Source organism: Protopterus annectens, chromosome 10.part0 (assembly GCF_019279795.1).
Source record: "Protopterus annectens isolate FY-2018-M chromosome 10.part0, PAN1.0, whole genome shotgun sequence".
Classification (NCBI taxonomy): domain Eukaryota; kingdom Metazoa; phylum Chordata; order Ceratodontiformes; family Protopteridae; genus Protopterus; species Protopterus annectens.
Window position 1 is genome coordinate 763,875,985 of NC_056744.1, and position 24,288 is coordinate 763,900,272.

Below are 24,288 nucleotides of genomic sequence, written 5' to 3' on the forward strand. Positions count from 1 at the left end.
AACCAATTTAAGCAGAACCTAGACCACTGGATGGGGAATAAGAAATTCACATAGGACCTGGCACCCACGTCCCTTATGGACAGAAGTAGATGATAAATGCCTGGCCCTGAATGTCTTATTTAGAGACAGGGCATTATTATTCTTTCAGGAAAGCTTTTCCCAGGCATAGAATGCTCCCCCCCGGGTTGTTGCCTAGCAACAATCTATGAAAAACTGTATAAAGATGTGAAATGTGAAAAAGGTGAATGAGACCTGTTGTTTTTTAGTAAAAATGCAGCAGAACTTTGAAAAATGAAATAGTTTCAGACACACACACACACACACACACACACACACACATGTACACGTATACCAACAAAACTTGGAGATCTTTAGGTTTTTACTTCACGTCTAAAGCTACATTGCTTTAAATCACTGGAACATTCAGGGAATCTAAGCATCTTTGCTTTCGAAGTTGGTATTTGGATTCATAATTTTCTCTTCACCAAAATCATTTGCCAGTCTATGCTTCTGTCTTGGGGTGTTCTGTGGACTTCAACAATGAAGAAACATTTTTATGGGCAGCAAATAAAAAGATAGACAGCCAGCTGCCCATACCCAGTGAGCTCATACACATGCATTCTGCCATGAGTCTTTTCCAGCAGCTAAATAGTCTTATAAGGCAGTGGTAAATAAATTACAGTTATCTTCAATTAGTTTTAATAGTATGGCAGGTTAGCAAATAGTGTTTTTCTGATGCAATTTGTCTGTACAAAACTTATTTTTTATTTTTTGTTGTGCAAGGGTATGTTGTGTGTATATTTTCAAACTGTACTACTTAAATTCTTTACGAATATAATTTAATTATTTAATTTTAAAAGTTTGTGACTAATTTATTATTTTATATAAAAGAAATTAAATAAAATTTGTAAATTATAACTGTTGACATCTACCTTTTTGAAGAGAGACTGCTCAAACATTGCTACCATAAGCAAATAATACAACTTGTGTATTTATGATTGTACAGTGTCCTGGGTGCGCCATATTAATCTGGTGGTTGGCAATGTGTTACCATAAACATGTGAGGAGGTATGAGCATTGAAAAGGTGCCATTATCCCCCCAGGAATTCATTGTGTGTGTGTGTGTGTGTGTGTGTGTGTGTGTGTGTGTGTGTGTGTGTGTGTGTGTGTGTGTCCTGGGTGCGCATATTAATCTGGTGGTTGGCAATGTGTTACCATAAACATGTGAGGAGGTATGAGCATTGAAAAGGTGCCATTATCCCCCCAGGAATTCATTGTGTGTGTGTGTGTGTGTGTGTGTGTGTGTGTGTGTGTGTGTGTGTGTGTGTGTGTGTGTGTGTGTGTGTGTGTGTGTGTGTGTGTGTATTTCTATGTAAGATATGTTCACAAAATAGAGTTACACTCAGACCAATCTTACCTAAGCAACAGTAAGATCTATGAAATCCTGAGAAATCCGTGGTTATAGCTTTGCTCTCTAGCAGTAAACTGAAAATCGTATTTCAGCATGACATTCATCGATAAAACCCCTTGACAGCAGAGTTAACTTGCCATACACACATAGGACTAAGCACTTCACATTTATTGTTGTCAGTGGTATAGGTTGTAGGGTTCTTCCTGACATATTAACTGCAGGCAGCAATATGGATTTTGTTAACTGGACTTGCATTGTCTGCAGAACAATTTTGTCACAATATGGAAGAACAGTATTGATACAGTGGCGAAGCAGCACTCAATGGTGAGCAATTTAACAATAAAAATGAGGATTATCCACCACTACCGTTCAGACCTTTGAAAAACAGAGAAATTTAATAGCTCAATGGCCTCAGAGGACATGGACACCTCCACAATGCATGAGAAGATATTGGCAGAAATGGGCTGCAAGGAGGAAGAATTGGTAAATTAATTTTACAATGATTTTTTATGCAATTTGACTGTCTGATGTTATTCAACCTAGTTGTAACATTATATCTAATACAGCTAGAGATTTCAAAGTATACAATTTCAGTCTTTGTGCAATGGATTGTCAACACGCAGACTTTTTTTCCAAAAGATCTGACTTTTGTACCTGCCAAGAGGACATAGTTATGGACATTAGTTTAAAGTACCGTTTGACAATAATGTTTTAAATGTACCAAAATTACATGTTCATAGTTGTTTTAACCCTCCACTACACCCACTTTTGCAACTGTATGAAAAAATATATGTATGTATTAGATATAAAACATTTACTTAATGAAAATGCACATTATAATCTTGATATAGGCTTGTTGTCTAGGCTGGTAGTTTTATTTGAGTTTCCTGTGTTTCTGGCAGCCATTTTCTGCTGATTGTCTTCATTATTATTAAGAGTAACAGGGCCTCCTGACCTTCTGTAGTACGAGTGACTGGGTAATAGCAGGTGCTGAGTAGTAATCTGATCTTCCAACTCTTCCATTCTTACTGGTATATAAACCCTGTGCCTTGAAAAGGTTGTGCTTGTATTGCTCAGGCTGTGGATTGTATTTCATTACTGAAACTAAGTGGAAATTCCTTATGATTCCAAGAGCAGGATAAGTTATTTCTTACACTTATTTCACTTAACTGCACTTCTGAAATGCTTATAATTGTGCTATACAGTTGATTGACTACATTTTGCACTATTATAAAGATTTTTTTATTGTTTCACTGCATTTATGTACTGTTTTATACTGTTTTAACTGTATTTTTCATTGCTAGATACTGTTTCATTACTCTAATTGCATGTTTACTGAATTACTTAACTGTAAACTGCTTTTTCATACTGAGAGTTGTATTTTCTGTTTGTGAGTGCTCTATCCGAGCTTTTCTGTGCATTTTTGATTTTTTGAGGTTTCTGTGATCTACAGCTAGGAACTGTAATAGTGTGCATTACTATAATTGTCTGTTTACAGTTAAAAGCATTCTCTAAAGTCTGCTTGCTTCTTGATCTGTTTAAAACTTTCATTTAGTGGCTACAGCTAGGAACTGTATTCCCACTCACCCTCCCTATTGTTCTGGTGTTCTTATACTTGGTGGCTTTGCACTTGCCTGCCCATACTGTATATTTGATCTGTGACACTCCTCCCAGTCTAGTGTCATTAGTTCATTCAATCTAATAGAGAACATTTTTGAAGGCCAACCCACTCAGATTCTTAACATTAAATTAACTTCTGTTCCAGCTTTCTCCATTTCCACTTTTACTTAAAAAAAAAAAAAATTCTAAGCTTGCTTCCCCCTTTCCTGTGGCAGTTCTTGTCTGGATGCGGATTTGCTGTGTCCGGGACTGTTTGTGAGCTCCTGAGCCCCCCCCCCCCACACTTAACTAGGGTTAAACTATTCCTGGCGTCATAAATTCTGTCCTTCAAATTTTCTCTTGCAACTAGCCAGCTTTTTAGTTTTAGCACTCAAATCTGTTTCTTTGAGCTCAGCACTTGTTCAGAACTCATTGTAAGCACTAAATAAGTTGCAAATTACTACAGCACTCAACTTTCCTCACTTGTCCAGAGGAAAACAGTTTTTAGTACTTAATAAATAAGCACCTATTCAGGCATGTCTAAAGGTCAGCTCCCGGTGTTTTCTCCTGTCTACCTGATGAATCTGGGCATCTTGGGACAATGCAGCAATTGCCTCATGTACACAGACAACCCTGTCCTCCTACCACCCAACACTACGACCTGTGAGAGATGCACTTATGTAGCCAAACTGGAAGCAAAGCTCTCTTCACCCAAGACTGGACTAGACAGTCAAGAGGAGAAGGTAAACACTTGCACCGCACCATCCTCATCACATAGTCCCTCAAAACCTACACCACTAAAACACACACACACAAGCACAAAACACACACACCTACATTTGCGGAGGCTCTCAGTAAAAATCTGCCCAAACAACCAAGACCTCCAAAGCAGAAATGCAAGCAACCTCCACCCCCCAACACAACCCAAATGACACATAGCCCACATACTCAGTGTGCCACTCAACTACAGCCCATAAGGCATAACGTACCCAACACTGTAGTCGTAGGTGACTCTATAGTCAGGCACACTGATGTTCCACTCACCAGGCTAAACAAGGAAAAAGTTACTGTCAGCTGCCTGTCAGGTGCCAAGATCCGCCACATAATGCACGCACTCAGGTCACTCCACAACAAGTACAAATATGACTCTGTCATTGCCCATGTTGGTGTGAATGACCTGAGACGTACCTCCCTGGACTACATGAAAAGAGACATGGAGGAGCTCTCTGATCTTGTAGCCCAGGCAGGTATGACCCTAGCCCTGAGTAGCATCCTGCCATCACCCAGAATGATACAACAGTACAAGGACAAAATGACAATTGGCTAAGCTTCTGGTGTCATTCTAAGGGAATCTAGTATCTGTCTGCCTGGGAAGACATGATCAACAGACCACGCTGCTTTGCCAGAGATAGCCTGCACCTGTCGCCCTTGGGATTCCGGATACTAACAAAGGCTCTTGCCACCCCTATAGTGCCTTTTTTAGGCAAGGTTCAAATGACAAATTCCCCACCATAACAGGTACAAGCAAGCAAAATCTGAGGGTAATGCTACTCAATGCTAGAAGTCTAAACCTCAAAATGCACTCACTCGAGGCACTCCTTAAAATGGAGAACATTGACATCTGTGCAGTGACAGAGACCTGGTTCAAAGCTCCAGAGAGCACCCCTGCATTACCAGGCTATAATTCATACCACACCTGTCGGCCACCAAACCCAGACCAAAACACTAAAGGTGGAGGCGTGTCCATATTCATTAAGGATATCCACCCCTCCAAGCTAGTTGCTCAGCTTAATGCATCCGAGATTATCCAAGTTCAACTAACTCTGGGCAAAACCGCAATCCAGATTGTAGCTTGCTCCAGACCCCCCCACCATGCCCCAGGATTCCCACTCCTCTTTTCTTGATACACTGGAAAATATTAAGGTACAACCCAACACTCTAATAATGGGTGATTTCAACTACCCTACCATTAACTGGGAAAACTACTCATGTACCAACTCTTTTGCTCAACGTTTTCTGGAAATCATCAATTCCAATGCCTTGGATCAACTTATCCACACCCCCACCAGGGGCAGCAATATCCTAGACCTGGTCATCACCAACATGGGTGACCGGTGTTCCACACCAGAGGTCAGCTCCTCGTTGGTCAGATCCAACCACAAGCTAATCACCCTAGACATCCACATCCTGCTCCCACCCCCATTAGGAAAACAACCTTAAAAAATTTCTCCAAAGCCCACTTCACATTTCTTAAGACAGAAGTGGCAAACTTCATGAAATCCATGCAGATGGACAATAGAGGTACGACTGCTGAATCCTACACAAATGCACTTTATAAGCACTTACACGAGTGCATGGTTTGTTCTATCCCTAATAGAACCAAGATGCTATCCTCCAAAAAAAGGAAGCCAATCTGATGGTCTTCTGCCATAAACAAACTCTACAACAGAAGAAAGAAACTGTAGCAAAAAGAGAGTAAAATCCCATGATTGGAGGAACTACCTGGTCAGCCTCAGTAAGAAGCTGTGATCCCTCATAAAATCCTCCAAAGCTAGTTTGTTTGCATCTTTTGGCTTTTCCCGGTTAGGGGTCGCCACAGCAGAACTCCAATCCACTAATGATTGGCAGTAGATTTTTTATGTGCCGAGTTTGCTAACTCTGACACACAACCTTCAATGAAGGTATGCCCATTCACGCATGTCTCCACACAGAAGACGCTCTAGCTGAGAAATTGAATGGCACAACATCTTGCTGTGAGGTGACAACGCTACCGCAGCACCACCTTATGAATACGAAATCGCCACTGATTCTAAAGATAACCACAAAGCATTCTATAGCTATATCAAGAATCTCAATGGCAATACTCAGATCTGCTCTGAGTTACAGCACAATGACACTAAATATACAGAACCAACTGATCAACATCCTGGCAGATAGGTTCAGTGCTAAATTTACCCCCCTCTCACCCCCTAAAGGGCCCATCTTTATACTGGAAAAATGCAAAGTTTTTGTAATCATGGCTGCACAGGTAAAAACCTCACTCTCCAAAGCCAAGAACACAGCATCCATGGCTCCTGACAACATTCCAGGCTGCCTTCTACACAAACTGCAGAATGAACTGGCACCCCACCTAAGTACCATGTTCAATCATAGCCTCACCTCAGGCTTTGTGCCCATTGAATGACGCACAGCAACGGTTATCCCACTCCACAAAGGGGTGGCCATAACAGACCCCGGGAACTACTGCCCCATTAGCCTGATGAGCCTGGTCTGCAAGGCCATGGAACGTATCATCATGGAACTCATAAACAAAGACATTGGAGATCTCCCAACTCTGGACCCAACACAGTTCAGGTTTGTAAAAGGCAGATCGTGTCTCCGAAACCTGATAGACTTCTTTGAAGTAGTTACTAAAGCCATAGATGAGGGTAAGGTGGTCCACACAGCCTATCTAGATCTCACCAAGGTGTTCGACATCATCCCCCACTCTGGAATTATAGCTAAACTCACTAAACTAGGTATAAATCCCTATGTCACAAGATGGGTTGCCAACTGGCTTACTGACAGAACCCACACTGTGAAAGTAGCAGACTCCAAATCAGACTTCAGACCAGTGACAAGTGGAGTACCACAGGGTTCAGTCCTGGGTCCTCTCCTGTTTGGTATCTACTTCTCTGAAGTACAGGTTAACAAAGAAGGTATTTGTCTAACTAAATTCTCAGATGACTGCAAACTAGGAGCCATAATTGAAACTCCTAACGATGTGGACATCCTACAAAAGGGCCTCACTGAGACAGATGCCTGATGTCAAAGCCATGGTCTCAAGCTCAATGCCAAAATGTGCATTGTCGTCCCCTTTGGTAAAAACTCTGTACCCATGAACTACCACATAGGCGGTAGTCTACTTAACACCAAAAATGTGATGAGACCTTGGGACACAGGTGGACAGTAGTCACTCCTTTGATAATCACATCACCACACTGGTCAGGAAATCCTTCTACGTGGCACAACTCATCACAAAAGGTTTCTCATCCAGAAAAAAAGAGGTCCTCGTTCCCCTCTACTCATTACTTATTAGACCCATTGTAGAGTACAACGCCCCTTTTGGTATGTACCTCACAAGACATCTACAACAACTGGAAAGGCCACAAAAATACCTCACAAAGAGGATTACTAGCCTCAAACAAATGCCTTACGCAGACCGTCTCAAAAAACACCAGCTTTACAACGTCATATATCGCCTACTCAGAGGCGATCTCTGCCTAACATACAAAGATATGTCAAACCCAGAGCTGTTGGACATGCTCCACTTAAAGAAATCCCAATCCCTCCGAGTTACATGCTCTAGGGAGCTAAACCTTGTCACCACAATAAACAGGACATGCTGGAAGGATTTATTCCTGTCCCAGAGACTTCCCATACTCTGGAACAGACTACCTATCTATGTCAAACAGAGCTCCTCATTAGCACTCTTCAAGAAAAATCTTGATGATTAGATGGGTAATAGGAAATTCACCCCGGGGATCACTTCTGTGGCTCTGCTTGACAGGGGCACAGGAAAATAATTTTCTTGGGTGGCGAAAGCCAGTCTACCTTTTTGTCTAGGCTTGTATAGGCCCCAGGGCCAATAGCCTAGTACCTACCTATGAACCTATTACCTGGAGTATAACATTGCAAAAATGAAGGAAATGCTTTCAAATATAAGAGAGACCGATATGAGGTTAATAAAGCCCAATAAAGGTGGTAGATTAGTTATGATGGGTAAAATGGATTATATAGGTAGGATGCACAAGATATTATTTGATGATACATATAGGCAAATATGTTTCAATGAATTTAACATAACCTATAGGAACATTAAAACACAACTCAATGATATGTTATAAGATCAGCGGATTAGTGTAGAAAAATATACTTATTTGAATTTAGGTGACCAATGCTACCCAACTATATTTGGGGTTCCTAAGATCCACAGGGACTTAACCAATCCCCTGATGCATCCTACAGTGGACGCTCATGGATCTATTATGTGTCTGTTCACTAAATTTCTGTATGAGAAACTCAAAGCATACATACAAAAGGAAAGCTATATATGTAACGACTCCTGGGACTTTCAAAATAAATGTAATAGGCTTACCTTCAGTGAACAAAGTAGCTTTATAACTATTGACATTAAAAATTTTTTACAGTCATACCCCATGGCATAGGAGTGCAATGGTTTGTAGAATGCTTCCACAGGAAAAGGCTTTCACAAGATAGAATTAATTTCTATGTGAAATTATAGAAATTGCATTGAAAAATAACTACATTTTCTTTGATGGCCAATAGCAACATGGGGTAGTGACAGGTTCTGCCTGTGATTCACTATTTGCGAACATTATGATGGCTGAATGAGAATATAAATTCCTACTCAATAGTACATACATGAAATCAAGTAAGTTATACATCCATTATCTGGATAATACTAACTTTATAGCAGGATGAAAAATAAAAAAAAATAAACATATTTTGGAATACTTCAACACTACAACTAGTTTTTTAACTTTCACAGATAAAATCAGAGAAATTAAAAAAAAAACTATACCACCAGCAGCAACGAACAAGCCAACGTTTTATTGCTTAGTGCCTCGGTTATGCAACCTTCAAAGAGTAAAACAACATAAAAAGCAACAAAGTTATATACACATAAAATTTACAAGTCACACCCACTGCAATTAATCACTTAAATTACATGCTTCCAGTCACATTCCTTATTTAACCCTAAAGGTTCCAAAGTACTGAATTTTAAAATACATGATGTTTCCTTTTTACATAACTTAGTATCCAGATTTACTAGTTCATTATCTCTAAACAACATGGGCCAGAATTGACGACCTGTATTAACTATTTTGTCACTAATAATATTGAAAGTAGTTACAAAGAAAACATTATTTAAATTCTCTTCCTTATTAGATACATATTCAGTAAAAATATTGTAGATGTTATCATCAGACCAAGAACTCATTCTGTCCCTAATGTTTCGAGCCTTCATATTATTTTGGGCATTAGGCCACCTTAGATTCATAACCCTAGCCTTAGCTTCCAAAACGATTTCCATCTTATAACCCCTATTTAGAAACATATTTTCTGATTCCAAAATTTCTTGCATAAAGATTTCATCCCTATTACATAATCTATGTATCCTTAAAAACTCATTATAAGGTAAAATATTTATTAGGTGTTCTGGATGGCAACTATTACCATATAAGAACTGATTCCTTTGAGTAAACTTATTATATAGCCCAGTGTTCAGTTGGCTAAGCTTAATATCTAAAAAAATAACCTCCACACCAAGCTGAATGCCATCAAATTGTAAACCCATATTGTTAATTTGTAAGTCTTCCACAAAATGACAGGCTGCCTCTGACTTTTTACAGTAATACCCCATGGCATAGGAGTGCAATGGTTTGTAGAATGCTTCCACAGGAAAAGGCTTTCACAAGATAGAATTAATTTGTATGGAGAAATGATATAAATTGCATTGAAAATAACTATATTTTCTTGGATGGCCAATAGCAACATGGGGCACTGACAGGTTCTGTCAGTGGTTCACTATTTGCGAATATTGTGGTGACTGAATGAGAATATAAATTCCTACTCAATAGTACATACATGAAATCAGGTAAGTTATACATCCATTACCTGGATGATACTGACTTTATAGCAGGATGAAAAATAAAGAAATAAACATATTTTGGAATACATCAACACTACAACTAGTTTTTTAACTTTCACAGATGAAATCAGAGAAGACTTCATAAATTATCTGGACGTCTTGTTAATAAAATATGTGATTAATAAAATATGCATTTCTAAGATATACAGGAAATCTACCTACTCAAACATTTTTCTACATTTTCCAGTTCACATCCTACCAACCAAAAAAAACAGTTGTCAAGGGCCAATTTGAGCAGGCAATGTGAATATCATCTTTGGATGAACATTTTCTTCAAGAATGCCTTCTTTTAAAAGGCATGTTTATTAGTAGAGGTTATCCTGATACATTTATTGACAACTTGATACATGAAGTAATCCATAAAAGTGAAAATAGTCATTTTAACCCTATTTTGGCTAACAGAGGTAATTTGAATGAGACAGCGATACTGCATCAGGAAATAGTTAGCAGTGACAATAGGAACGCATTTAAGAATTCACTTGGTATTACATATAGAGTTGATAGTAAAAGAATTAAAAGCGTTATACAGAAAAACTAAGTTATTATAGATGACGACAGGACAATTAAGCAAAAGGTGGGTGATAAACCAAATGTGATTTATCAAAAAGGTATTGATTTAAAAAACATATTTAAGACTAGCGCACTTAACCCTATGAGGGCCAGCAACAGGATGAGCAAGTGTGGCTGTTGCCATCATTGTCAGTTTATACAAACAGGTTGCATACTCACTATTAATAGTCAACTTTTTGAAGTGAAGGGTAGGCTTCATTGTAACACAAAGGGTGTCATGTATGTCACCCTTTGCTAGCTGTGTCCAGGTTATTAAACAGACAAGATGGAGCGAAGACTAAGGGACAGAATATATGAACACAACTACGAGATAAGAAAGGAAAAGTCAACTAATGCACTATATAAACACATTCATGAAAACTCAGGGCATGGTTTTAAATTTATGGTGGTAGAGAAAGTGATACCTAACTTAAGGGGGGACCTTGGTCTTTACAATTGGAAAAAAGGGAATTGACTTGGCTACGCCATCTTAATGCAGGAAGTTGGCCAGGACTTAATGAAATATCCTCTATTACTTGCCTTTTGAAACTTAGAATGCACACAAGATGATGAATGTTTTTAAATGTAGATGCCAATAGTAACATTTGTAACTTACATTGTTTATTTTTACTGTATTTTACAGCAAGTAAGGTTAGCTCACAATGCATGTAGCACTTTAAAATTTTAAAATTGATGTGGTCATGTGATTTTAAATGATTTGTAGAGAGCTGTTTTTCGTTTGGCATTTTATCTGATGAAGTCTATGGGACAAGGAGAAGAAAGCACTTATCTGGGGGACTACTTTGATATAATAAAAGGTTTTAGCTCCAGAGCCATGCATTTTTTGTTTTAACAGGTATGTTTCATTTGAATTTTTCTAGTTACTAGGATACCAGCCCAAGAAACATTTTAAGCTTGGTGAAGCTTATCCCAACTTTAGCAAAATATTGCTGATGTGTATAAATATCCCAAGAAATTTACAGTTAACAGTATACGCTTGTAAACATCAAGCATTTATAGGCTGCCCCTTTCTATTAGGAACATGGGTGTCAAACCAGGGGTACACTTGCAGTTTAAAATCACAAACAGGTTATTTTAAAAAAATACAAAATTTAAAAGTAACATAGAAAACACATATAAAAGATAAAAAATAAAAATAAAACACGCATAAAAATATTGTTAAGGGACACATATAGAACATTTTTACAATCAAAATTTACTCTGCTGTAGCCTCAGTAGAATGGGCTTTAAGGTAACAGCAGTATTAAGGCCAGGTGGATGATCAGCAGCTAGCCTCAAAATCCATTCATGTTCCTTGACTTCTAAGAAATTATTAATATCACCACCTCTCAGAGACATAAGGACTGTGTCTACAACCCTAAATTTAAACCTATGCATGCTACCACAAGATAAAATGTGCTTACAAAGTGCATTCTTATCATTATTCCTCCTGATCTCAGACTTATGTTCAGTAATACGGTCTTTTAGTCTTCTCGTGGTCTTTCCTACATAGAATGAAGTACATTGGAGGCAAGTAGCCAAATAAACCACATCAGTACTAATACAGTTAGCAAACAGCTTAAAGTTGTAGACGCGTCCGGTAACAGGGTGGGTGAAAATATCACTGCCTTTACCTAGAATATCATCACAGCAAGTACAGTCCATACAACAAAATGTACCCACCCTTGTACTAAGTTGTGGGATGCGTTTATGGCTAAAATCTTTGTAGCACAATCTACTTTTCAAATTTCTCAAGTTCCTATAAGAGAAGAAGGGTTTGGAATCTAGCACATTCCTAACATCAGACGATGCCATCAAAATTACCCAGTTCTTCTCAATAATGTGCTTAACTGCCTGGGTATTAATATTAAATGTTGTCACATATCTAACTCTATGTGAACCCTCCATGATAGTCTCCCTACACATATATGTATCAGATTCGCTTAGCATACTGAAAGTTGGTTTAAGTGACACAGCCCTATCTCTTGCAATTTTACCCATTATATCACAGAGAAATTTTGAATCACAACCACTATGTAGAAAGTCCATCTTCATATCCTCCATTTGTTTTAAAAAAACACCATCATCTGTATTAAGCCGACTGGCTCTACTAAACTGCACAGTAACTATCCCTTTAAATATGTGCGGAGCATGCATGCTGTTCCTATGAAGGTATCTACCAGCACATACTTCTTTCTTATGTATATTCATACAAATTAAACCCTCCTTTAGTTCTATACATAAATTCAAAAAGGTAATACTGGTTTCAGAGTATATCATTTTAAACTCAAGAAATGTAGTTGTACCATTCAAATAATCTAAATAGGTGTACAGATCACCGATAGACCCCTTTCAGATAAGGAAGCAATCATCAATAAAACGCTATTAGAAGCAAACATTGTTGTCTAACAGATTGGCATCACTACACACATTTGGTTTCCCACTGATGGAGAACCAGATTGGCATAGGTATTGGCCACAGATGTGCCCATTGCAACACCAGTGAGTTGTAGAAAAAACTTCTCAACAAACAAAAAGACATTCATAGTGAGAACCAAATCTAATAAAGAACAAATATTCTCTATCTGTTTAGCAGGCATAGTAGCCATGCTAGTCAAAAACTCTCTGATGGACTCAATTCCAATGTCGTTAGGGATCACTGTGAACAAGGATGAAATATCAAGGGTAACAAATAAATATTCACCCTGAGATAACTCGGTGACATTTAGACTATCATACCACTCCCTAAGTTTCAATATGAAATCTGTCGTGTCTTTTAGCACATTCTCACATACTAACAAAAAAGGGTGCAGTTGCCTTTGTAGGTAAATAGAGATTGGTTCTGTTAACCAACCATTGCCGGATACAATTGGTCTCATGGGAGGATCACATAGACATTTATGTATTTCGGGCAGCCCATACAGCTGTGGAAGAACTGGGCAGAGTACAGTAAAGAAGTGAAAAGATCAACATCAATGTCTCCATTAATCTGAAGGTCATATATAAACATATTAACCTTACTGATACATTTGTTAATGTCTAGTCATATATAAACATATTAACCTTACTGAAACATTTCTTAATGTCTAGTCATATATAAACATATTAACCTTACTGAAACATTTCTTAATGTCTAGTCATATATAAACATATTAACCTTACTGAAACATTTCTTAATGTCTAGTCATATATAAACATATTAACCTTACTGATACATTTCTTAATGTCTAGTCATATATAAACATATTAACCTTACTGATACATTTCTTAATGTCTAGTCATATAAACATATTAACCTTACTGATACATTTCTTAATGTCTAGTCATATATAAACATATTAACCTTACTGAAACATTTCTTAATGTCTAGTCATATATAAACATATTAACCTTACTGAAACATTTCTTAATGTCTAGTCATATATAAACATATTAACCTTACTGATACATTTCTTAATGTCTAGTCATATATAAACATATTAACCTTACTGAAACATTTCTTAATGTCTAGTCATATATAAACATATTAACCTTACTGATACATTTCTTAATGTCTAGTCATATATAAACATATTAACCTTACTGAAACATTTCTTAATGTCTAGTCATATAAACATATTAACCTTACTGATACATTTCTTAATGTCTAGTCATATATAAACATATTAACCTTACTGAAACATTTCTTAATGTCTAGTCATATATAAACATATTAACCTTACTGAAACATTTCTTAATGTCTAGTCATATATAAACATATTAACCTTACTGATACATTTCTTAATGTCTAGTCATATATAAACATATTAACCTTACTGAAACATTTCTTAATGTCTAGTCATATATAAACATATTAACCTTACTGATACATTTCTTAATGTCTAGTCATATATAAACATATTAACCTTACTGAAACATTTCTTAATGTCTAGTCATATAAACATATTAACCTTACTGATACATTTCTTAATGTCTAGTCATATATAAACATATTAACCTTACTGAAACATTTCTTAATGTCTAGTCATATATAAACATATTAACCTTACTGATACATTTCTTAATGTCTAGTCATATATAAACATATTAACCTTACTGAAACATTTCTTAATGTCTAGTCATATAAACATATTAACCTTACTGATACATTTCTTAATGTCTAGTCATATATAAACATATTAACCTTACTGAAACATTTCTTAATGTCTAGTCATATATAAACATATTAACCTTACTGATACATTTCTTAATGTCTAGTCATATATAAACATATTAACCTTACTGAAACATTTCTTAATGTCTAGTCATATATAAACATATTAACCTTACTGAAACATTTTTTAATGTCTAGTCATATAAACATATTAACCTTGCTGATGCATTTCTTAATGTCTAGTCATATAAACATATTAACCTTACTGATACATTTCTTAATGTCTAGTCATATAAACATATTAACCTTACTGAAACATTTCTTAATGTCTAGTCATATATAAACATATTAACCTTACTGAAACATTTCTTAATGTCTAAAGGAGATATACACTTGAAGGCATTCACATCATCAAGCAATAAACACATAGCTTTCAAGTATTCATCACAATTCATTAAAACCACAGAACCACATTTATCAGCCTGCTTTATAACAGTAGAAGTGTCCTTCTCTAAAGATTTAAGGGCTATAAACTCATCATAGCTTAAGATGTAAAATTTCTTTCTTTTAACATTAGAACTTCTAAGCTCAACCTCACATAAATCATGGAAAGCCATAAGAACAGGCAAACTAATAGGAATAAAAGCACTTTTCTTCTTACAGTGAATGGATTGGCTTGAAACAGAGTCTTTAAATAGCACTTTTAAATTAACACTTCTAACAAACTGCTTTAAGTCTGTAAGAGCCGCAACAATGTCGTCAGCAGCTGTGGGAATGAAACTAAGTCCTTTCTGTAACAGGGACAAGTGTGGAGCTTCAAGACAGAAAGTAGATTAACAATACCATGAGTTATCGCCAAGTCAGTTTTCCTTGCCCCATAGGGCTCTCATTCTTCCGCTTGATTCCACTGAGGTTTTGTCTCTGTAAGGATCGGTCCCTCGACACACTCAATTCTTTCACTTTTTTCGGTCGATCCAGCTGAAAACGTTTCTGGGTAACGTTTAAAATCAGCTGTTGACTCCTACCATTCACATTTCAACACCATGCTCATTCTCCTTTGATTCAACTGCAATGCGCGTATTGACATGCGTACTGGTACCAGCCTCTGGTGTAGAAGTCGCCGAAGCGTCAGAATGTGGGGGCATGTCCTTAGATAAGCGAGTTGACATAGCAGAATATACCAGGGATATGGAGTCAGAAACATTCACAGATGAGACTCCACACTTGCAATTTCCCATGCACTGGTCCAAGTTATGTTTGAATAGGATTAGGAATGAGGTTTACTGCATATGAATGGGAAGCCTGTTCCAGAGAAGGGTAATCTTTGAGACACATACCTGTCCCTCCAACATGTCCTATTTATGTCACAAATGAGTTTTATGTCCTTAGAGCTTATATTTTTGCTGCTCCCTGTTTTGCATATGTGCAGCAAATGCATCAGTGCTAAGGTCAGCACTGTTTTGTTAATTACCACACACCATATCCTTCATTCATTGAGATATGCATTGTTTTAAAATCAGACTAATGCAAATTAAGCCTTCTGTATGTATTTAAGAAAGGAGTACAAGTTGTACTTAAACAGGAGGCATGGGTTTTCCAAAGAGTTCACTTCTTAAACAAGGAAAACAAGAAAATGATACCTCTCAGTTTCAGGAAATTATGAAGAACTGAAAACTGTGGTTAGATATATCTTTAAATAGAGGGAGATAGCTACAACAGAATAGCCTTAAATGCATTGATCCCAAGGTTATTGCCAATATCCTGGCACATCAATTCAGTGCAAACTTCACCCCCTAAAGGGCCCATCTCAATACCGAAAGATTGCCAAATTCTGATAATAACGGCCACACAGGTAAAAAACGCACTCTCCAAGGCTAAGAATACAGCATCCATGGGACCAGACGGCATCCCAGGCTGTGTACTACATGAACTACAAAATGAACTGGCACCTCACCTAAGTGTCAGGTTTAATCATAGCCTCACCTCAGGCTTTGTGCCCACTGAGTGGCGCACAGCTACAGTTATCCCACTCCACAAGGGGGGATCCACCTTGGATCCCGGGAACTACCCCCCCATCAGTCTGATGAGCCTGATCTGCAAAGCCATGGAATGTATTATCATGGAACTTATAAACAAAGACATTGGCAACCTTCAAACACTGGACCCCATGCAGTTTGGGTTTGTGAAGGGCCGATCTTGTCTGCTGAACCTGATTGACTTCTTCGAATCAGTCTCCAGAGCTGTGGACAAGGGTAAGGTGGTCCACACAGCCTATCTGGACTTCGCCAAGGTCTTCGACACCATCCCCCACTCTGGAGTCATAGATAAACTTACTAAGCTGGGCATTAATCCCTACGTTACTCAGGTTGCCAACTGGCTTACTGACAGAACCCACACTGTAAAAGTAGCTGACTCCAAATCCATCTCGACAAGTGACAAGAAAAAACATGTACCCATGAATTACCACATAGGTGGCAGTACACTAAACACCAAAAGTGTGATAAGAGACTTGGGGATACAGGTGGACAGTGGTCTCACCTTCGATAACCACATCACCACAACAGTCAGGAAATCCTTCTGTGTGGCACACCTCATCACTAAGGGATTTTCATCCAGAAAAAAGGAGGTCATTGCCCCACTGTACTCATCCCTCATTAGACCCATTATAGAATACAACGCCCTATTTGGTATGTACCTCTCAAGACATCTGCAACAACTGGAAAGGCCACAGAAGTACCTCACTAAAAGAATCACAGGCCTAAAGCAGATGCCCTTTGCTGGCAGTCTAAAAAAACTTTGTCTAAAAAAACTCCACCTATATTCTGTCGCATATCGTCTACTCAGAGGCGATCTCTGCTTAACATTCAAGGCCATGTAAAACCCAGAGCTGTTGGACATGCTACACTTAAAGAAATCCCTCAGAGACACACGCTCCAGGGATCTAAACCTTGTCATCACAATGAACAAAACATGCTGGAGGGATAGGTTCCTGATCCAGAGACTCCCCAGACTCTGGAATAGACTGCCCATACATGTCAAGCAGAGCGCCTCTTTGGCCGTCTTCAAAAGACACCTTGATGATTGGATGGGAGATAGGAAATTCACCCCAGGGATCATGTCAATCACCCTGCTAGACAGGGGTCCAGGGAAGTAAATACTGTGGGAAGAAATAGCCAGGGAATTGTTATGGCTAGGATTGTATAGGCCCTAAGGCCAATAGTCTACTACCAACCTATGAACCTATGAATCTATGATAATAAATTGCCCACAACTCAGCCAGATGAATAATCTCTAACAGTACAGTTTTTTTTTTATTTGCTGTTTAGGTGCAGCTATGTCTGATACTGCAAAGGACAAAGCAGCCCGATTGCTGAAGAAAAGAGGGAGCGTGTCATCACTGGGTAGCCATGAAGTTAAACCAAAAGATCATTTTGGAAAAACAAAGGAGTAAGTGACCAGCAAGCTTATAAACACCTGAAACTGTAATGCATAATTTCTTACATTAAATAAAAATCATAAATTAGATACTCCTTGTTATAAGTTGCTGGTAAGGTGTGTAGAAATGGTTTGTATTTCAGATAAATCATTTTTCCATTCTTCTAGAAGGAATGTGAAAGCAATATCTGTGCCACAGATGACACTGAATTAGACCACTGAAATAGATGGGTAAACCCAGAAATAATTTGTTATAAAAAAGTTATATGAACAGAACGTTATCACCTGTAACATTACGCAGAGTGTGTGAGTGTGCATGTGTGTGTGCGTGTGTGTGTGTGTGTGTATGTATGTGTATGTGTATGTGTGTGTGTATATATATATATCAAATGTGTAGATATAACAAGATAGGGAATGCACCTAGAACAACTATAGATTGAAGACTCCAACTTAGTGCTTTCATCTTCAATCATGCAGAGACTTCTAATAATAAGTAAATGTACAAAGTCAGCAAATGTCTCCCATTAATACAAGCCACTGATCAAAACCAATGTTTCAGTGGGCTTTTTCAAACATTTGTGACATAAAACAAAAAAAATGTTTAAAAGTCGAATTTTTTTTTTTGATGTATCCTTAATTTTGTAGATTACAACAAGTGCATGTGGCAGGTCCTGCTGATTTGCCCAAACAACCTCTCCTCTCCAACCCCCACAAACCAGGCTTCACTACAGCAACCTCTCTTTTTCCACCTTCACTCCTAAAATATGGGTATCCCACAACCTAAAGGAACAATCCCCCTTCCCACATTCAAAGTTGAGTCACACAAGCTCCAATAAGGTCTTAACCGTCTAGCCTTACTCCCTCTCTCATCTACTAATACATCTTAACTTCACCTCCCCCTTCCTCAGCTACCCTGACCATCATTACCCCACAGTATTTATGACTTGCCAAATAATGGTTATGGCTTAAGATTTACTCACTCTATCAGTGAATTTGAAAGTTCATATTTAGATTCAACAAACCTGTTGGTAATGGACAGTATATTAACTTATGTAAGAAAACTGACATGAATAGAATCAGTTTACATGATAATAGGTCCCATCATAGGGGATGTTAAATGAGTCTGGGGACTGCTAGCTGAGTCTGGTCCTACCTTGATGCTGATGGACCCACAACATGACTGAACAGTCCTCAAAAAGTGAGGAGACAAAAATATACATTGCCATGATTGTCCCTTTTGCAGGGTTGCGGTGAAGAGTGGATATAGATGTTCTCTTCAGAGTGTTGTAGGGAGCAGAGTATGGTTCCCCATTCGGGTTGCAACATACCTTTCAACCTGTAGACATTGTAGATACATCCAGCCCAAAATCTGGATATCTGATTAGCATAAAATTTGCATACAAAATAGCAAACAACTCTTCCCACTTCCAACAGGAATGTGGCATATATGATGGAAAAATATAAAAACAGTATCAAAACGTCAGTGTGGTCTGGTTTCCTCCCACATTTCCAAGACATGCTGCACGTGGATTGGACATTCTAAATTGACCCTAGGTATGAGTGTGTGCATGTGTGTTCCTTCTGAGGAAGGTTGGGCACTGGGCTGGCAACTAGACACAGTAAAATTGTACTGCTGCTCTTTCTGTGGACACTAATGAACCTCTGTGGTGACCCCTAACAGGAGCAGCAGAAAGGAGAAGAAGATCCAAAAGTCAGTGTAAAATCTGTAGACTTTAATGAACTGCATTGTAAAATTCAACTTTACAAGATCATGTATTTTTGTTTCTGAAAAAGGGAGATGTAAGGTATATGTCATCTTGCTTTATATTAATGGTGCAGCTAGTACGTTGGTCATGCAGGGTGAGCTTCTGTGTACTTACTAGACAGCTTCAAAAATTATGTGTGATGAAGTAGATTCAGAAAATTGTGTGAAAGAATAAATCAAGTCTGAAAACAGGAATACTTCCAAAAATAGGAACATCATTTACAGGGGTAAACCAGACCTGAAAATAGGAGTGCTCCTCCAAAATAAGGACAGTTGAAAGGTCTAGGCTGCAGCAATCATCAGTGGTAGATTTAGCCCTGGGAGCAGTGGCATGTACCACCTACATTTTAAAGCTGTTGGGCATTAGTTTTATAAAAAAAAAAAAAAAAAATAGAAACGCACTCTTTTGTTGAAATAAAAAATGTACTGCCAAAATGGTACATTTTTCTGATTCAACTTACTGACACTCATTGTTTCCGTGAAAGATGCATCAGAGATGCAATTGGAGGTTACGGTCAGATGAACAATTCAACAATCCTTAATTGCTTCTCCAACTGCATCTCAAATGAAGGTGCATTTAGTGACGGGTCATAGTAGTGAGGATTCAATAATGGGCAAAAATAATTTCAACTTTTGAATATCACTTGCACCTAGTAGTAGGGCTTAAGAAAAGAGAGTTGATTTGATCATGAAGATTTATCCTGTTCCAGCAATTCATGAGTGAATGAGGAACAGCAGTGTTCAAAGACCTTAAAGTATTTTTTTTCTTGTGCAGGGCTTGAAGACGTTTTGCCAAAGCAGTGCAGTTGAGAGTGTACCTTGCTTAGTGTGCTGTACGTTCTCCTTGAATCTCTTCTGCTCCTCTCTTCTGAGATTACATATTTGTTCCTTTAATAAAGGAACACATATGTAATCTCAGAAGAGATGTTCAGAAGAGATTCATATGAATGTAATTTAATGAGCAAATGTAGTGTGACTGTTAAGTGGAGAGTTGATTTGATCATGAAAATCATCCTGTTTGCGAGTGAGTGAGGAATAGAACAACAGTCTTCAGAGACCCTGAAGTAATTTTTTTGTAATGCTGGGCTTGAAGAAATCCTACCAGAGGTACAGATGAGACTAGTCCTCGTTTGCTGTGCTATACATTCTCATTGAAATTCTAGTGTGTCTCTCTCTCTTCTGAGCGCATTTGCTCATTAAATTACAGTCATATAAATCATATGCAAGACCATCTTTTCTGAAAAATAATAAAGTGCTTCCAACTAATATTTGTTTTGTTTTACAGCTTGCCATAAAACAGATTAAGGAGGGGAGAGGAATTTGTTTATGTGTTAGTTACTGATTGTTGACCAAGTTAGTGTTTCTAAGCTACTGATTTGTTTTCAAAGATGACTAAAGGCATAGCTCTCAACTGTTTACCTGCAGAATCGGGGACAAACCCAAAAGTAATCAGGGATTTTTTTTTAAGTATTAATACTATTAATATGAGACTCTGATAGAAGATGATGTAAATTAACAGGAATTTTCTGAAGTCAAAGAAGTCTGTAACACTTATTATTGACATTATTAATTTTAGAAGAAAAGCTGGTAGATTACACCTTATCAGTTTTGTGAAGGACAGAGATAAATGTGCCAAAATCAGGGATGTTCCTGAAAATCGGGGACAGTTTAGAGGTATGACTCAAGATGGTATTTGTATCTAGTAGAGGAAGTTTGAAGCCAGGGCAGAATCTTTTGATAGGGACCATTGTCTCTTATTCATGCATGTACTGTGGTACCTGTTTAATACCATCTTAAAGGGGCTAAAGTATGCTCATGTGCTGCATGCTACAGCTTATATCAAGGGGATAAAGTGATTCATCAGTTATTATTCTTGTCAAACAGCACTTTTTTCTTGTCTGGGTTGCCTTCTATATACAATTTTCTTATCCTTCCTTCTTCCACATGCTTTTGTGCCACTGTTCTCAGTGCCTCACAGAAGTTTCCAAGGATCTACCCTAAACTGTGCTTAAGTTGTGCATAAACATGTCCATGCTTTGACAGGCTGGTATTTCATCCAGGATTTGTTCCATCCCTTGTACCCATTGCTGGTCTCTGCTTAGACTCCCTAACAGCCCCTAAAAGGGTAGAACAGGAATTGAAACTAATGGAATAATAGCCTTCATTATCCAAGCTAGATGGTCTGTGTGATAATAATGCATGCATCTCAACAGTCTAGATTTTTACCTTATATTTTGGTTTGCTCCTCAAAAAAATGTGGTTTTCTGGCAAATCACTGGAGATTGATGCCACTAAATAATGACAAGCATTTGACTTTTAGACTTTCTGTGGGATTCAATAAACCCTACACACTGGTTTTCTACCATGTCCATGGCTCAATACACACATGGGTGCAGAAACATTTAAATTCATTAAGCTCTGCGTAGTGACACGCACCCCTCTGCAAACAAGGTAAACACTGTAGCATGCTAATTACTGCATAAGCAGCTGAATTGCATGCTAATCAACCATGGCAACGCATTGGAGATATTCAACAAGCTATAAAGCAACAGCATGCACTCTATGCTGGTGTTCCCCATGAATTCCAAAACTTTTGGAATACAGCTACAGAAAGGAGTGTAAACAGACAGAATAAAAAGTAAAATGTGTGAGATTTCTACAGAATTTCCCTTAATATGTGACAGTAGGCTGGATGCAACAAAAGGAGAGTAACAACAACAACATAAATCTTTTTTTGTGCAATAACACAAATTCAACTTTGCTTCCCCACTGCCAAATGAACAGTACACTTTTGGCTCCCCTTCAGTTTCCCTAGCTACACGGTTCTCTTCTCGTGTAGATTCAGAGCTGTCAGCATGGTGAATATGCAAATGAGGTCTGAACTTATTAGAATTGCTGAATCCCAAAAAATTGTATCCCTATAGGGATGCAAACATAGTGCAGGCACTCCTTCAGTGTTTGTATTTAATGGATGGCAAATGTGAATGCTTACATCAGGTGGGCATGTCAGGTTAGACTTACTAAGTGTTGCATGCATGTCTGTCAAGGTTGGAAATGTGAGTAAGCAACGCACAATTCACAGGTTCTGTTTTATTAACATCCAACTTCCTCTTCATTTGTGTGCATATTATGTTTTTTCTGTCAGTTGTTTATTATTGTTTTATTATTTTTTGGCCATTGATTGTGCGATTTGCGCTTAGCACAAACATGGGCAACGGATGAATAATGGAAGGTTTGGCTATGCTTATCTTGTTTGTATGGCGTTGCACAACAGGCAAAAGGGACACCATAAGAATGACTAGTACATAAGGGAATGTCATTCCACTCTTCCAGTGACAGCATTGATAAAATATGACAGTTATCAATGAGTTTCTGGAATACATCTGCTACTTAACTGACTCTGTGGCAGCAAGTGTTAATGCAGTGCTATGTTCCTTTTTGGGGCCAGATGCTACTGGGTTTGAATACAGCTGTATCTAATACTTTTAACTACTTTTGCTTTACCTTTGGTGCGTGATGTACACCATTGAGCAAAAATACATTAAAGAAAAGAAATGGGAAAGATTGGGAGTGGTGAAATGGGAAGCAAGCAGGGGGAAGAACAAATGGAGAGCAATACAGGAATGTGCAGAAGGGAGGTAGGAAAGAACCATAGCTATCCATTTCTTCAACAGTAAAAACTGATAATATATTCAGAACATTAGCTGAATTTGGATTGTCACCTCCAGAGAGAGGGTTGACCACAACACAAGCATGTTGTATAGTCAATTGAACTAAATCAAGTGTGTCAAGAAGACACGTGTGCAAAATGGAGAGCTGTGTATGGGACAATTTTTTTTTTTTGGGATAGGTGCACATTTTTGAATGTTTAGAAGGGATGTAGGTATGTCTGGGTAGTTGACGTAATTGCAGACAGACAAGACAAACAAGACAAGACACAGGGACGGTGATGGACACGAGGTCTGTGGACACCATGGATGGGGTGAAGGTGGGGACATCCTGGACCCATGGACGTTAAGCTAGTTGACAGAATCGAGTCCTCACCCACACCCACAGAAGTGTTATCAGTGTCACCTCACTCTGCCACTGGCTGGAGCACTCAACTTCTCCTCCTACTCGTCCTATGTAAAATTAGGGAGAGCAGCCCCTCCATCCAGTTCAGGCATGCACCAACAGTGCGGTGCACAACCCTGTGCACCATCCCTGGCAGTTCAGCATGGGTGATAAACTCACCACTCCTGCCACTGCTCCCAGAGGGAATCACTGGCCACTCCTGCCACTGCTCCCAGAGGGAATCACTGGCCTATCCTCCGAGGCAGAACTACCTGACGGGGCAGGTAGTACATTGGAAGCAATGGTGATGCTGCCAAGTTGGCTTCAGATTTGCTGAGCAGTGGTGGAGGGGCCAGTGGGGGTAGGTGGATCCTGTAGGCCAGGTCTACCCCGCTGTGCTGTGGAACATTTTGTGATGTGGTACACATGGATGACATGGAGATGTTTTGACAATGCATAATAAAATAAGAAAACAAAAAAAAGATAAGGGTTGGGGTAAGAAAAAAAAGAGATAAGATTAGTACCTTCATGTGTAACATACAATGAATTAATACAATTATTTGGTTCTGTTATCTTAACCTTTACTCTTAAAACTACCACCCTCTAACA

At 38.3% G+C, this 24,288-nt stretch overlaps 1 protein-coding gene across 1 annotated transcript in view; it reads left to right on the plus strand.

Annotated features, from left to right (window-relative positions):
* DYNLT5 (dynein light chain Tctex-type family member 5) overlaps positions 1–24,288 on the plus strand; it is a 108,606-nt gene that overhangs the window by 15,656 nt on the left and 68,662 nt on the right. The window contains exon 2 of the mRNA XM_044085585.1: positions 17,753–17,873. Coding sequence (XP_043941520.1) covers positions 17,753–17,873 — 121 coding nt within the window. The remainder of the gene's footprint in view (positions 1–17,752; positions 17,874–24,288) is intronic.